Here is a 14,786-nt window from a genome sequence, read left to right on the forward strand (position 1 = left end):
AAACTGGTACAAAGCAACTTGACAAACAGCACTACACTAAACAATACGTCTCTGTACCCAAAATCGGTTAACTGATGGATGTGTCAGGCTGCACCGAAGCTAATACCTCTGCTTGTTTTACGCCCCACGTAGGTCCAAAAACTGGGACTGACCTGTCGAAGGAGTGGAACTGCATGGGCAGCATGGGGTGCGTCTTCAAGGCAGGGTCTGGGTGATAGGGAGTTGGCCCAGACTCCTGTCCCAAGTCCCCTCCATCAACGGGAGCTGCCACCAGGCTCTTCAGGATTTCCTGCATTCCCGAGAGCAGCGAACGAGAGACAGAACACGATACTTATGAGGCGTATCACTAAATTTTGCTTTGAACGGTGGTTTTATTTTGTTCTTTTATCTAACATGGAAAAGTGAGTATGTTCTAATCACACATAAGCTCACTGAAAGGAGCATCTAACCTCAGGTAATCAACCAGCTACAAATACAGGCGATAAAAGTAATAGAAAATTCACGTGACCTCTACAGTATAGGGTAAACATAAATGGATACATACATTTTGACTGCATTAAACCAGATTTCTATTAGTTAAAATAAAACACAGTGATTTTCAAATATTTAAAGAAACCACAACTGAGAGATCTAAAGATACGTGCTGACTATTGTTTTCTCCGAATTAGGCTCATGTGGATGCTGGAATCACACGCCCACCTTGACATTGATGCCTTTGTTTGTTTGACTGATGCTGGAGATGGATGAAGGCGGGGCTTGACTAGCGTTGGGGGTGGAGCCAGGGTTATGGGGAGAATCCAAAAGGCTCTCCTGTGACCTTCTAACATCAGATGACAGACTGCATAACAGATCTGTGCCTCCTCCCCCACTTCCTCCTCCTCCTCCGATGTCTCTGTCTCTGTCTTTATCCGTCTCTCTCCCCACCAGGCCGAGCCCGAGTCCAAGACCCATCTCCGAACCGTTTAGCGATCCGCTCACATGGCCCTCTTCTCCAATGCCCGAGTCTGTGTGTGGAAGGCCGGCACGAGGGGAGTCATCCACAGGGGTGGGGGTCTGTTTGTCGCGGTCGGAGAAGGCTGTGGATGGATGTTCTGAAGAAATTTGGAAGAATTTTTTTTTTTTATGGATAAACACTGATACAATTAAAGAAGTATATTTTCTCAGTGCAGATTGGATTATCAAGAAATTCCACAACATACTGACCTTTGATGTTCAACTACAAAAAAAAGACTAATGCTTTAAAGCATTTTTTTAAGTAACACCCTTATTTTCTCTTTTTTTTATTTTATTGGTGTCATATTGATTCTTCTTATCAGTATTATTGTTTGGTCAAACAATGCAAACATCCAAAATGATGCTTACATGTGGAGGATGATGGAGCAAAAGAAAAACAAAGGTCACCTGTACTGGTTGGGGAGTTAATCTCGTGGCGGATGCTTCTCCCAGATAAGCTGGTAGATCTGCCAATCTCTCGCTGGGGTTCCAAAATGTCCCGGTACTTCGAAACCATGAGAACTGAGATAAAGTAAACAACTGCCAGCGCCAGAAACTGAGCCTGCTTACTGTCATCCTGCAGCAAAACAACACACGCACACAAAGTTATTCAGCAGAGAAACACTCAGGCATCTTTTTTTTTTTTTTGCTCCTTGTATCTATAACCAGACGAATACTGTATATACCAAAAATACACCCGCACGCTTACCACATCTCTGAAAACCACAGCTCGGAGACGATTAATGTCTACATCCTGGAGAAGTCTGTCTGGATCCTGCTAAATATGGAAGACAGGGCATCAAAAGGTGGCGTGTCATACATATGCATGTTTCTGTGACAGTTTTAGGTGTTGCTGAATGCGTCCTCGATTCATGCGTGTGCTACCTTGCTGGCGGTGGAGGCACTGTGGAGGCTGTCCTGTGACTTGCTGCTGGTTAAGGAGGACTTGCAACTCCGATCTCTCTGTCTCTGCCTGCACTCCAGGCAGTTCCTAACCGCCACACAACATACTGAACGAGACGGAGAGGTAGAGGAAAAAACAGGTAAGTATAGTGTAATGGAGTCGGCTTTTACGTTTCAAGAAAAATGTCGTGACTGCAGCGTGTATAAGCATTTATTTAAAGCACACATACATGCACCCATACATTACAAACAAAGAACGATTTTTATTTCGTGATGTGATAATTTTTCTGCCCTGCATCAGAAATTACATTACAATATGGTGTGGCAGGTCATTCTAGAAATACTCCACTTACAATAATCTAAGAAATTAAGTAAACTGATGTGCTCTGCCAGCAATCAAATATTTCTGTGAGGAAAAACTACTTGATTATAAAATACTGAATAAGTCAATAATCAGCTAATTAACCAATCACTGGAGCTCTCAAACTGAGGAACTGCCTTCCATCTTTCCTCCTTAGAAAGGTACAGCGACAGAAAGACTCAGAGATTAAATATAAGTAATCTGGATCCACTGGAAGCACCCTGTGATGAACCTCCTACTGAGGCGGTCGTGGCCTGCTTTCACCGGCTAAAGCAGCTCACCTGGGTTTTCCACTCAAGTTCATGTTTGTTTTCTCTCTAATGAATGTTTTATTTACATAAACCTCTTGCATGGATTCCTTGTTAGTTAGCTTGAGCCAGCTTGTGAAAAATGGGGGTCATCTGGGATTGAGACCTGGGATTTGTCACAAGCTGCTAAATGATAAAAAGGTGGTCCACAACAGAGACAGCCAATTATTAGCAAGAGTTAGCGAGGACTGCCTCCAAGATGGTGTAAAGGGAATCAACAATTATTTTGGAATGAAAGCTTGTTGCGGTTATTTTGCCAATTAGCAGAAAATGAATTTATTTTTTTATTTTCAAATCTCCAGTGGATGTTCCTCTCTTTCTCTAAGCTCTCTACCCAAGGTGCCTCCAATTCCCCAAAACCTGAATTGGCTAAGCAGATAAAAATGGATGGACTTATCTACAGTATATCTGTATAATTTAAAAATACTTACTCCAATAGCGATAAACAAAAAAGCAACCTCAGGGAAATAAAAACTGGCATATTTTCACGTTTAACTTTAAAACTACACATTTAATTTGAAAACTGTTCAGTAATCTTAATGCTGACATAAGTAACTTTCAGTTCCAGTCGTATGCAACAAGGCCATGAAGCAGTTTGTTTTTGTGTTTATTTGCACGTAGCCTTCAGAAGCAGATAGTTGCCAAAACACAACAGCTGCCTTATAATTTAGCTTGACCTGGTCCCCCATGCTCCTGCTGCGCTTCTTCCTGCGGCCCTCGTAGTTGAGAACTGCTGGTCTCAACTAAGAATCAGCTCATCTAAACATTTTATAAACACTGAAGAGATTCAACTCGGACGCACCGAGGCGGAGGCACTGCCTCATCAGTCCTCCTGACGACATGTTCTTCTCCGCTTCAATCTCACTGAAGTTGAGGGAGCTGGCAAACACCAGCACGTCCACCATGGCCATGAGACGAGAGAGGAAAGTGACGGCCGTCTCTGAAGACATCCCCTGCGTCGCCTCGATGTTCTCCAACTCCGTCTGCGAAAGAGGGAAAACACAACACGTGCTTGCCAGTTATTTAGTGAAAAACTGGCACTTAAACACAACGCACTGGATGCTCTCAGAAGTTAGGAGGGATGAAGAAATCTAGAGTTATCTTATTATTTTAACAAACAACAGAAAAAACCTTTAGAAAATATGCAGTCGCGCCTCGCAATGAGCAGGACCAAAACGGTCAGGGCTGGCCGTTGCACAACAAACACGGAAGGCAACCTTGAGTGTCATGCTGGTTTAGTGAAAAACATACTTATAATGATGACGTTTGGCAACATGAGGTGTTCTACAAAACACAAAGTACAGCCTGGTGACACACATATAATGGTGACAGTGGGGTTGTGGCAAAGACAGTGTGGGTTTTTAGCATTAACAGCAGTAGTGTGGACACACTTGGGCTAGCCTTGAATATCTTATGGGCCCCTTGATTTATCAAACTGTGGCGCGACTACATTAAAAATCTGAAGGCAGCATTGCAGGGGTCAAAACCAAGCGGTGTAGTTTTCTGTGTCTCTGCTTCAGTAAGCAGGACGTGCAGGGCTGTGGAGAGCTGACAGCGCAAGCATCTGGTGGCTCATCAGAGCAAGTGAGCACAGACATTTTGGGGGATAACAGACACACAAGGTGAAGACAGAAGGGCTTGGGTTGGTGCTCTTAGCTCTTCTGGTGATGATGAGAGTCTCAAGCTCTTTACGCACCTCTCCCCCTGCGCCTCCTCCCCCAGGAACAGGGGTCACCTCCTCTCCCTTTGACCCCCTCTGGGGTCCGGCTCCTCCTGCCTTCTTTAGCGTTGATACAAATGGGACAGGCTTAGCAGATGCAACCCCCAAGGACGTTTGGAAATACTCTCTCTCATAAAATATATAAGCAGACTATATACCCCCCAAATAATCTTCTCCCTTTTGTTTCTTATTGATCCAGCCTGTGGCTTTTTAGGCTTTTTCACCCCCTATATTCACATAGTATTCTAACTGGGTTGACATACTTAATCTTTATGAACAGAGACTAAGAAATCAATAGATTTAGACAATATAAGGTAAGCAGCAGAGGAGCACAACACGCAGAAACACTATGGATGTCAGACAAGCAAGGGTTAGTGTCAGTCACAATGGTTAATAAACCAGAGCTAAGTATTAGTAGAATAGAAAAAGAGGAAGAAACTGCAAACTTACAGTGTTGGCACTACTCTTAGAATTCTGCACATGCAAAACAGACAAAAACAGAGAGAAAAAAAGACAAGAAAATACACAAAACACATGTAACACAGAGAGGAAAAGAAAGGTTAAAATGCAAAAACGCTTAAAACAATAGGCTAACAAGCTAACGAAAACGGTTAATTGAAGGGATTAGAACAAAATATTGTTAAGAAGGGTTAGGTTGACAGTTGCACATACTGGTTTAATTGGGAGTTAAATTAGTTTATAAGTCTTTTTTGTCTACTGTGATTTTATAGGTTAATTCAGGGAAATAACCCTATCAAGGCACACAAGATCTGTGCTGCAAGGGGAACAAAAAAAACACACACCCATACAAAAAAAAAAGTCTGTGTGGGCTTTAACGCTCCAGTAACAGGCCTGTGAAAGAGCTGTCGACCTGCAGTTTTCCCTCCTACCACACAGGGGTGCAGAAGAGCCACTTACAGAAGGGGAGGTGGCAGCAGAGAGGAGAGGCAGAATGCCTCCACAGGCAATGATGATGTTGTCCACCATCTGAGAAATGAGGTGGATCGTGTTGTGGACGAAGATGATGTTTTCATTGCTGTTCACAAAGTCCATCACCGACTTCGTGGAGTGGCTGGAAGAGAATAAAATGCAAACAGTTTGAAAGCAAGACATAGTTTCTAACAGGAAAACACAATATAGCTGTCACATGAATCAGATCTTTAGCATAATCAGTTTATTTAAAACGAGGCGTAAAATGACTAAAAATGGTCAACTAACACACACCTGGCGAACACAGCATCGAACTCACCTCCTCCACACATGCACATCTGTCTCCAGGGCAAACAGCAGGTCAGTGAGCAACCTCTGGTGCATTGGAGACCACTTGAATTCTGGGATTCGGAACATGGTCGTGCGCGGGCCTGGGCTGAACTGACGCCGCTGCTCCTCCGTCATGGGCATACCCCTGAAACCCAAATCAACGCGTAGGTCCCTCTCCAACTGGGCTGCAGTGCGACCGTGGAGGGCCTGTAACAGTTGTTGAATAAGCAAGTGAAGCTTATTTGGTCTAATATAAGACTTGGCATACACACATTGATGAAATTCAATTTCATTTAAGGTGTCAAAACCACAGGAAAAAAGCCCCCCAAAAAACACAGAAGACTCTCATTGTGCATTCACTGATCGGTTGCTGTAACTTAGCTCGTGTGTGGGCAGCTTCTCAGCTTTTTGGCCGGGAAAACAGGACTGCTGCTGAACTGTTTATTTTAATCACAACACAAATCACATTGGACAGGGTAGAGAGGCAGGCTTGTGACCAGTGGCTCACTTGTTCAGTCCTTAAACTGAGAGGATAAATCTCAGTGGGGGAGGTGAAAAAGCACTTTCCCCAGCTTTCTGTGATTTTATTACACAAAATTCCAACAAGCAAGGGTAACATAATGAGGCACTGCAGCCACTTGAAAGTCATGAGGTATTCGATGAAAGACAATAGGTATTAATGCGATTTGTAAGGACGATTACACACTTTTTTCTATTTTTATTTTAATGCATTCACATTATAATTTTTTAAACATTTTGATAAATACAGCCAAGGAAATTAAAAAAAAAATCACTCATATGTGCAGGATAACACCTCATGGCAGAGTTACTTAGTTTATTTGCTGACCAGTGTGTACACAACATGTGAGGAGCTCCCTCTTAACCAGCTGAACACACTTAAACACACCTGAGTGGTTGCAGTAGTTTGGATCTTCTTTGTGTCCTTGTCTTTCCCATCATCTGACCTCTCTGTGTCAGAGGTGGTGCTGGCTGTATCTCCTCCAGTCTTAAGCCCTGCAGTCTCTCCGTCTGCACCGGCTGTGCCCTCTCCCTCTGGGAAATCTGGTCTAGAGGTTCCCTGGGTCTGGCTCTCAGCCTCAGCAATTGAGCTGATGTCAGCAAGAGGGCTTTGGATCTTGAAGGGCCCATCCTCTGGAAGTTCCCCGGTAGCGTGGCTTTGGGTCTGTGTTAAATCAGAGCCGCAGCTGGTCATGTGGGCCAGCAGGCTGAGGTCATCACTGGCGCTGGTGGAGTGAGCTGGGGCTGGGCCGGATGGAGTGGGCTGATCTGGACTGGGCAGTACGAGGGGGTCTGTTGCTGCCAAAGCTGGAAGCAACTTCTCATCAACCTGGAAGGAATGAATGGGGAAAAATGGAAAAACAGTACAGCTTCAGGTTTGAGGAAAACTTAGAAACATTATTTGGGAGAGTAAAAAGGACTAAGAAGGATTAGGCAGCACAGTAATACTAATCCTACCTTACTGAAGAGAAATCCGTTGTTGCTCGGGACACTGTCTTTCTCATCCGCCAATGTGATGAGGGGACCCATGTTCCCATCATCATCCAGGCTGACTCCTGAAAGCCCGAGGTTTGTCCCCATTCCAACCCCCGAACCAGATGTGTCATCTTTAGGCGCCAGATTCCCATTTAGGTTCTGAACCACACTGCAATAAGCACTGTCCAAGAGAGAATCTACCTCAACCAGAGGTCCATTTTCCATTCCTCCCCCACCTCCTCCACCTACACTTCCACCAAGACCTTCAGGAGACAGGTCCAGGTCATCCAGCTTTACTTCCGTGGCTTCTACTTTCTCTGCTTTAATGTCTACCAGAAGGTCATGGACCTCCACTCTCACGCCTGGACCTGCACTTTGCTCCCCAGGTGTAAGTGCTTCTCCGTTAGGTCTCTTCACCGCTCCTTCTGCGAGGAGGTTGCGTGAGTCTGCGCCGGCCCCCTCGCTGTATTCCGCCTCACTCTCAGGTGTCTGCGTCTGGGAGTTGTCATCGATCTCCAAGTTGCCATTGACGACAGGCGCAGGTGTGGCAGAGAGGCCGGAGATGGTGGAAACTGAGCCTTTCTTTCCCTTCTTCATGTTTTCCTCCTCCTGTCGCTGGTACTCCTCATACATCTTCGCCAAATACTCCTTATGGGCTTCATAGGTCACCTGTGACAGATGGTAGATTATAACTGGTAATGTTATCGGCACACAAGCACTAACAAAAGTGAATCTTCACATCAATAGCCACACGGTAGTCCAAAGGAGACTCATAGATCATTTACACCAAAGTGCAGAAAACTGGGACACTAGCCTTCCGGGGCCATTAGACCATTACCCATAATGCCCCCTCACTTTTACCTTGAGATGAGAAAAAAGGGTGAGTTAAAGTTCTGTCACTGAACAGTGAAAAAAAAGGTGATCAGTTTCTGAAAGTGTCTCAATGCTGGATCATTCTGGCCCTGGAAGATGTTGAAACAACACATAACAGCGGTCAAATTGCACAAATCACTAGGTTTCTGTACAGCTTATAAGCAGCTTGAATCAGAATATCAGCACCTGGAAAATCCCCATTAATATCTGCTCATTTGTAGCCAAACAACAGACAACAAAGTCAAGCTCAACCAGCAGTGCTGCACAACAGCTGTCATCAGTGGCAGCCCACATGAGCTTAAGCCCTATCTAAGGCTCCTATTGGACAATCTCACATTAGCTCGCTTGCAGTTGTTCCCGATCTGCAAGCCACTTTGCACTCCCCTCTACTACAGCTCCTCCTTTTTATTTGCCATTTCTGATTTTTACTAATGTCACGTTTGCTTTTATTGACACCTTCACTGCTCTTGCTCGGTCTTATTGGCAACCTCGCCATCTTTGGCATTCATGTATGTACATGGAAGGCTTTGGAAGTCCCAGGACAGAGCCATACCACCAAATATAAAATACAGCAGAAATAACATAATCAAAAAAACAAGCTATACTTGTACTAAAAGAAATAAGACTACTGGGAACTGTTATTGAATTGTGCATGTCCCACTCTTACCTTGGAGTGTGCTATTGAAAGGGTGTCCACCCAGACCCTCCATCCTCCCCATTCGTATTTGATGGCATGGTAGAGAAGGATCCTAAATATGTTGTACACCATCTCGGTTATTTTCTGCTCTTCTGGGTTCTTGGGGTTGATGTATCCGAGGGAGAACATCCAGTCCTGCCACACGGAGCACTGCAGCAAGCAGCTGGTGCACAAAACAGGCAGCATGTGAGATGAGCTGCAGCATGAGTTTGATTTCAAAATAAAAGCCACGGTGAGGAGCTAATGAACACGGCTGGATAAGTGCAGGTACAGTGATTTGTGTGCTTTTTACCGGCGATTCTCGCGGCTGTTACTGAAGAGTTTTATCATGTCAGAAAGAAAAAGTCTCCTGACTTCCATCAGCTCCACACTGGGACTGGAGTTCTTCAGCAAGGTGGCCACCACTTTCAGAATCACTGGGTGTGAGGTAAAAAGAAAACCAAGTAAAGGTAAGAGAAGAACAAGATGAGAGAGAAGGAGAAGCAAATACTTTTAAAGCATTTGGAATGAGATCAAGAAGTGGAAGATGGCAGCAGTGTCAGCTTCTCAATTTACGCTTTGTTGTTTGTTTACTCGCATTAAGAAAAGGCAAAACAAACAAAACACTCCGTTACTGGCAGACCAAAGACCGCAGAGAGACACAGATGCGAGGTGAAGTGCTTATGCACTTACTGGGATTCTGGATCTTGACAGTGGAGTCGGGGTCTGGGTGTGGTTTGTGAACCACCTGAGTGCAGACCTGCTCAGTCAGAATCTGCACGGTTAGAAGATTGACAGCAGTCATTAAATTATAAACACACAGATCCCAACAACTCAGATCCGATGGCTTGATCCATTGTTATATTTACTGACATTCACCTACCTCGTACAGAGTATTGTAGGTGGTGATAGAGACGGTGTTGGTGTGCATCATCAGCCTCTCTCCCAGCAGCGTGAATAGGCTGTGTGTGTGCATGATCTCAACCTTTCTCCTGCAGGGAAACAAACACACACATTTGTAAAGGCTTTATGACAGTTGAAACTGACACTGATTGTCACTGACCGGGTGACGGTCTGATATTGGCAGGTGGCACCATGTGGCCCTGTCAGCTATGATGGGACCAGAGAGGATACGAATTGAATACCAACAAGAGAAATTAACAAGAGGCATTAACAATACGACGACACCATAGGAAGCAGCGGGGCAATGCTCATATGGCTGTGAATGATTAACTTTTATTAGTTACCTTGCCGGTGGGTAAAAATTGTGCTTATAAGAGGGTTTAAACTTGAGAGGCTCAGAAATCAGGGATGAATAACTTCTGAGTATTTTACAATTGAATTAAATGAATAATGCTTGAAGCGCCTTCATATTCCTGACCAAAGCCTTTGGAGGATTTAATCACACGCGCATATACAGTGAAAATAACGAGTCACTTTAGCTACTATTGTGCCGTTTTAAATTATATTTTCCAAAAACATACTCTCATTTAGAGAAATTGGTTTTGACATACAGCTCAAACTTCCAACTTTGTTTTAAAAAATGGAATAAACTTGAGGCAAAATGGCTTATAAATAAAAGCATTGTCTATATACCTGGCTGTCATAATAAGGCAAGTCTATAGATTCAGTGTAACTGTACTCAAGAAGCTGTTACCGAGTCTGGCAGGCTATTGTGGAGGATGGCAGTGAAAACGACTATGACAGGTATTAAACTGCCGTGCTGTGTAAAAGTCTTGAGCTGCTCCTCATTTCTTTATATTTTGCAGGGAAAATGGAAAAAAGATCCAGCGATTTACTGAAACGTGCAAACACACATGAAAGTTCAGTGTTTGTACAATTCTGAGCCAAAATCTGTTGTAATTTCTTTAAGTAGTCTTCAGGAATAGTTCTCTGGGCTTCTTGAAGCACATTTGAAGCTCTTCTGTGGATGTTTGCTGCCTTTTATTCTGTTCTCTCCCACGATGACCCACACTTCAATAATGTTGAGGTCTGCGCTCTGGGGAGACCAATCCATGACTAATAGTCTCCCATCCAGACATGCTTTCACTGCACTGACAGTGTGTGGGACCACTGTCATTCTGGCAAAAAAGGCTGCTTTCCAGATGGCATTGCATGGTGGATCAAAATCTGGTGCGTTTCTGCATTTGTGCCACTGATTTTTAGTCCATTTCTTGTGTAATTTGGCACAATTCACTCTTTTTTTCCTGTTTCCTCAAGTATGGCTTCTTGACAGCCACCCTTCCACAGAGACCATTTCTGATGAGGTTTCAGGGAACCTAGATCTACCAAGTCTTGTGTCAGTTTATTGCTGGATTTTCTCCTATTCCTTAAGGACATGACTTTCAGATACTGCTGTAGATAGCTCAGCTGAACATGGTCAGGTACAAGGACCGGACTGAAAATGGCTGAAAAAGCAGCCAATGTCCAAAAAAACTTGGTAAACTTGAAAAGTCTGGAGAACTCAAGACCACTTTAAGGACTTGAGGGATGGCTCAAGACCTGCGCACAGTTCTGCATTCCACTGCATGATTAAAGTAGGCCATCTGCCTTTTAGGAGTAGCTGTGCTTTGAGTTGACTGACAGCTGGAAAAAACCTTCCCAAGAAACACAGCAGCAGAAGTGTATTTATTTAAATATAAAGTCGACAGCTACCTAGATCGCTCTTACAGTGGACATCGCATGAACTTTAAAGATTTTGCTCTGGCTACATCAGACATTTATATTCTAACATGCAGTTCTGCTGGGAAATGTCTAGATAAGTTCAGGGTAAGATAATCTTTTATTCAAAATGTCACTGGCTTTTAAGACGTTATTATAGCAGAACCCTGATTTTTGTATTGTGCTTTCTTTTTTTTAATATGAGAAATCAGATTATCAGTAAATCTAATCCCACCTGACAATGTTCAGTATATTTAAGAATATTTTAAGATTATTAGGAAAAAGCACTTTTTACTTTACTGTAACGTATGCATGATTGGCTTTACTATTTAATTTAAGACTGATGTACCAATTAGGATCTATATTAAATTTCCATATGCAATGAAATGACATGTAGACTGAAAGGGGCAGCCCTACGGGATGTCTGGCTAAAGCAGATGTTAAGTAGGTGGGGGGCTGATGGTGCAGGGCTCAGGTGCATTATGGCAGCCTGCTCTCATGTCAGGCAGCGAGAGGCGCGGCTGTCACATGGGATGAATAAATCCCCCAGCATTCACTGCTGCTCATCAAGGTTCCACCTCCCTGCCAGTGCACACTGTCAAAAGGATTATTCCGCCTGGACATGATGGCGAGAGCATTATCTTGGTGTACACACAAACAAACAGTCTTTCTAAGGTTCAGTGGAGACTGCACTGTTGCAGATTTACTGCAGTGTCTATCCACACACTCAAACCTACACTATGCGTGGCACATCTCCACCTCCCTCCACTGATGCAGCATTTTGGGGGGGGTTTAGTAGTAAAAGATAAAAGGATTATAGGAAAATATCAAGTACTTCCTCACTTCAGTGCTGCAGAAAACCACACAAAGGAAATATACCAGGAAAGCTCAGCAAGCAGTACTGACTTGTGACCAAGGTGCTTGAGGAAGTAGCCCAGAACTTTGAGTGCCTGGACCCGGATACTCTCACTCTTAGAGGCCAGGAGCTTGCAGATTACCCTGTAACATGTGAGACAGAGTCACGGGTCAGAGAGACAGTTATAACATCTTTCTTTACTACAATAGCAAACATCAAGCAAACAAAAAAACAAGAGCAAAATTAGGGGTTCTTTGCTGTGTAGTAAACACCTGCTGCCTGAAACTCAGCAAACATTCTTAAGAGTCACAGTTTGCAACACGAGCGCTGACTGAAGCATTTTCTTCAAAGAAGCGTGCACACAGTACATCAAAATAAAAAAAGACGAACAAGCCACAGTTTGCAACTAGCTCTCTAGCAACAGAAGAGTTACCATAGCAACCAAAAAGACATCCATGTGTCGTTGTGCTTTGGGGGAATTACAAGCACAGCAAGGGTACGTCTTTGATAAAGGCTGCGTAGTTCGAGCTACTCGAGATAGATATATATATATAGTATTTGACCTGAGCACTTAGTAAAGCAATCACATGTAGGGAATCTCTTTCATTATTAGAAACATTACAATGTGAAACTACAGGAATTTTATCTGAATTAAACAATTAAACGAATACTATTGAGTACATTTTAAATCCATGTCTAAATCTTTCACTGGTTTTAGAAAGGGGCTTCATAACAAAAACCAACAGATTCTCTCTCTTCCCCCCCCTTTCTTTTACTGTAAAGCAGCCCACTGTGAAAACATTCACATTTTATGGATGATGAACAGAACAGACTGACGCAAGGGTAATTACTAGAGTGGTGCTGATATATCAGTATCAGGATTTATAACATCCTATAAATGAAACTTTAAAAAGTAAAGAAGAGATGGGAGAAACACCCTTCAACCACGAATACTGACATTGCACAGTTTGTCCACCAGAGGGCACAAGCGTTTGCAACGCCACAAATAAAACCAGCTAGGCAGTCAGGCAGAGCATAAGTAATATTTGGCTTTTGAATATCTACACATATCAAATTTTAGGGAAATCTGTTTATGTTTTGTGCATTGGAAAAATGCACAAAAAACTGGCCAATATGTCAGATATATAAATGACCAAATATTGATCTTAAAAATCCTATATCAGTCAGGCTCATCCCATCTCAGTTTTCCCACATTCAATTAGTCTGCTGTTACAAAGGAACTCTTCTTATGAACCAAAGAAACACATCCGCCCACCTACCACCTTAATGCAATGCTTTTGTTAGTAAGAAGGCCCCGATGATGATTCTGACCTCTGGCTCGATGAATTTAACCTTTCGGACAACAGGTCCTTTTCTTTCTGAACAATTTGCAATTCTTACTGGTACAGAAGTGAAAAGTCAAACATCGATGGCCTCATTTTCTGCAATCTTCACACTTCAGCAGGTCACATTCGAACTTTTGTTGGTGTATGCCTTGATTTGACTGACCTGCTCTTAAACATTTATTTTTGGCTGCTCCCTTGTCACAAGGGGTCGCCACAGTGGGTGGGCCAGCGCGTTTGACTTAAATTAAATATCCTACTACAATATACTAAATTTCTATTTGTTTCTTTGTCCCCAAACTCCTCCTATACCACCAGGAGCTGAGCAACCAAACTTGGCACATAGGTAAATCTTAAGACTCCCGAAGGTTCTTATCTACATCAGATAATATAACATCATCATGTTGCCTTCTAGCCACCTGCCAACAGGTTAAAATGGTCAGTTTTTAGCGTTTATACACCTATATCACCCTTTAAAAGCATTGTACAATTTTTATTTTATGACACTAACATTTAACTCGTCTACGAAAGTTAAATTATGCATGTTGAAATTATGACGCTAACATGCTGCCTGGTAACCAAGTAGCAATTTGTTAAACTGCCATATTTCCAACCTTTATGCACCTATAAAACCTTATGAAAGCATCCTGTTGTTTTAATTTCAAACAATAAATTGCCAAGAAACAAACTAAAATGATTTTTAATGTATAAACCACATCTACCATTCCTATTCTTTTAAAAGTTTGCCAAGAGCACAAGGAGGCAAATAGTAATAATAAAAAGAAACACAACATCTATGACGCAGCAGTTTGGGGATTTATGAAAGATATTACACTTTTCTGAAGGAACACTATCTACTTTAATTTAAATATTCATAATAAATCATGGGTTTTATTATAACGAAATAATATATAATACTAATATAGATATCGACATAGATGCATATGGATGCCTATGTTGACACAAACAGCATAGCTCTAACCATAAACCTATTTTTTCAGGTTCTGGTGTTGTGTAAAACCTTTTTAATGTGTATGCAGATGTTTGAGTAGCATTCACCTTATGCCGTTTCTCTGGTCAAATGCGGGGATCATGGACGCCGGGTGTTCAGACATAAGGGCCACTAACAGCTGGAGCACGTCGTGAATATTCTCATCCTGCAAAGAAAGGAAAGATGAAGCAGGTGAGATGGAGAAAGCCCTGTGGGACAGACGGACACAGGGTTAAGAGGACAACGACAGAGTTGTACGGGTGGACGCGGAGGGGTGGATTACAGAATAGCAGGTGGTATTTCAGAGCAAGAATAGATATAATTGTTACAGAAGAGAACATTCTGTT

General features: G+C 42.9%; 1 protein-coding gene across 14 annotated transcripts in view; it reads right to left on the reverse strand.

Annotated features, from left to right (window-relative positions):
• The window catches only part of nbeaa (neurobeachin a), a 98,901-nt gene that overhangs the window by 22,641 nt on the left and 61,474 nt on the right, over window positions 1–14,786 (reverse strand). For 7 of the 14 annotated variants that reach the window (XM_035911700.2, XM_006800124.3, XM_035911698.2 and 4 more), the window contains exons 16-32: window positions 14,508–14,605; window positions 12,156–12,248; window positions 9,472–9,580; window positions 9,282–9,363; window positions 8,902–9,025; window positions 8,580–8,772; window positions 7,022–7,708; window positions 6,453–6,893; window positions 5,535–5,752; window positions 5,204–5,357; window positions 4,736–4,759; window positions 3,368–3,548; window positions 1,879–2,003; window positions 1,703–1,771; window positions 1,402–1,570; window positions 700–1,091; window positions 153–289 (exon numbers count right to left, since the gene is read on the reverse strand). In XM_035911700.2, the coding sequence (XP_035767593.2) occupies window positions 153–289; window positions 700–1,091; window positions 1,402–1,570; window positions 1,703–1,771; window positions 1,879–2,003; window positions 3,368–3,548; window positions 4,736–4,759; window positions 5,204–5,357; window positions 5,535–5,752; window positions 6,453–6,893; window positions 7,022–7,708; window positions 8,580–8,772; window positions 8,902–9,025; window positions 9,282–9,363; window positions 9,472–9,580; window positions 12,156–12,248; window positions 14,508–14,605 (3,296 nt within the window). Of the gene's footprint in view, window positions 1–152; window positions 290–699; window positions 1,092–1,401; window positions 1,571–1,702; window positions 1,772–1,878; window positions 2,004–3,367; window positions 3,549–4,261; window positions 4,346–4,735; window positions 4,760–5,203; window positions 5,358–5,534; window positions 5,753–6,452; window positions 6,894–7,021; window positions 7,709–8,579; window positions 8,773–8,901; window positions 9,026–9,281; window positions 9,364–9,471; window positions 9,581–12,155; window positions 12,249–14,507; window positions 14,606–14,786 lie in introns of all 14 variants that reach the window. The other 7 variants (XM_035911703.2, XM_087847346.1, XM_087847344.1 and 4 more) reach the window with 4 other exon arrangements.

This window comes from Neolamprologus brichardi, chromosome 10 (genome assembly GCF_056152115.1).
Source record: "Neolamprologus brichardi isolate AB-2024 chromosome 10, ASM5615211v1, whole genome shotgun sequence".
In the NCBI taxonomy this organism is placed as follows: Eukaryota; Metazoa; Chordata; class Actinopteri; order Cichliformes; family Cichlidae; genus Neolamprologus; species Neolamprologus brichardi.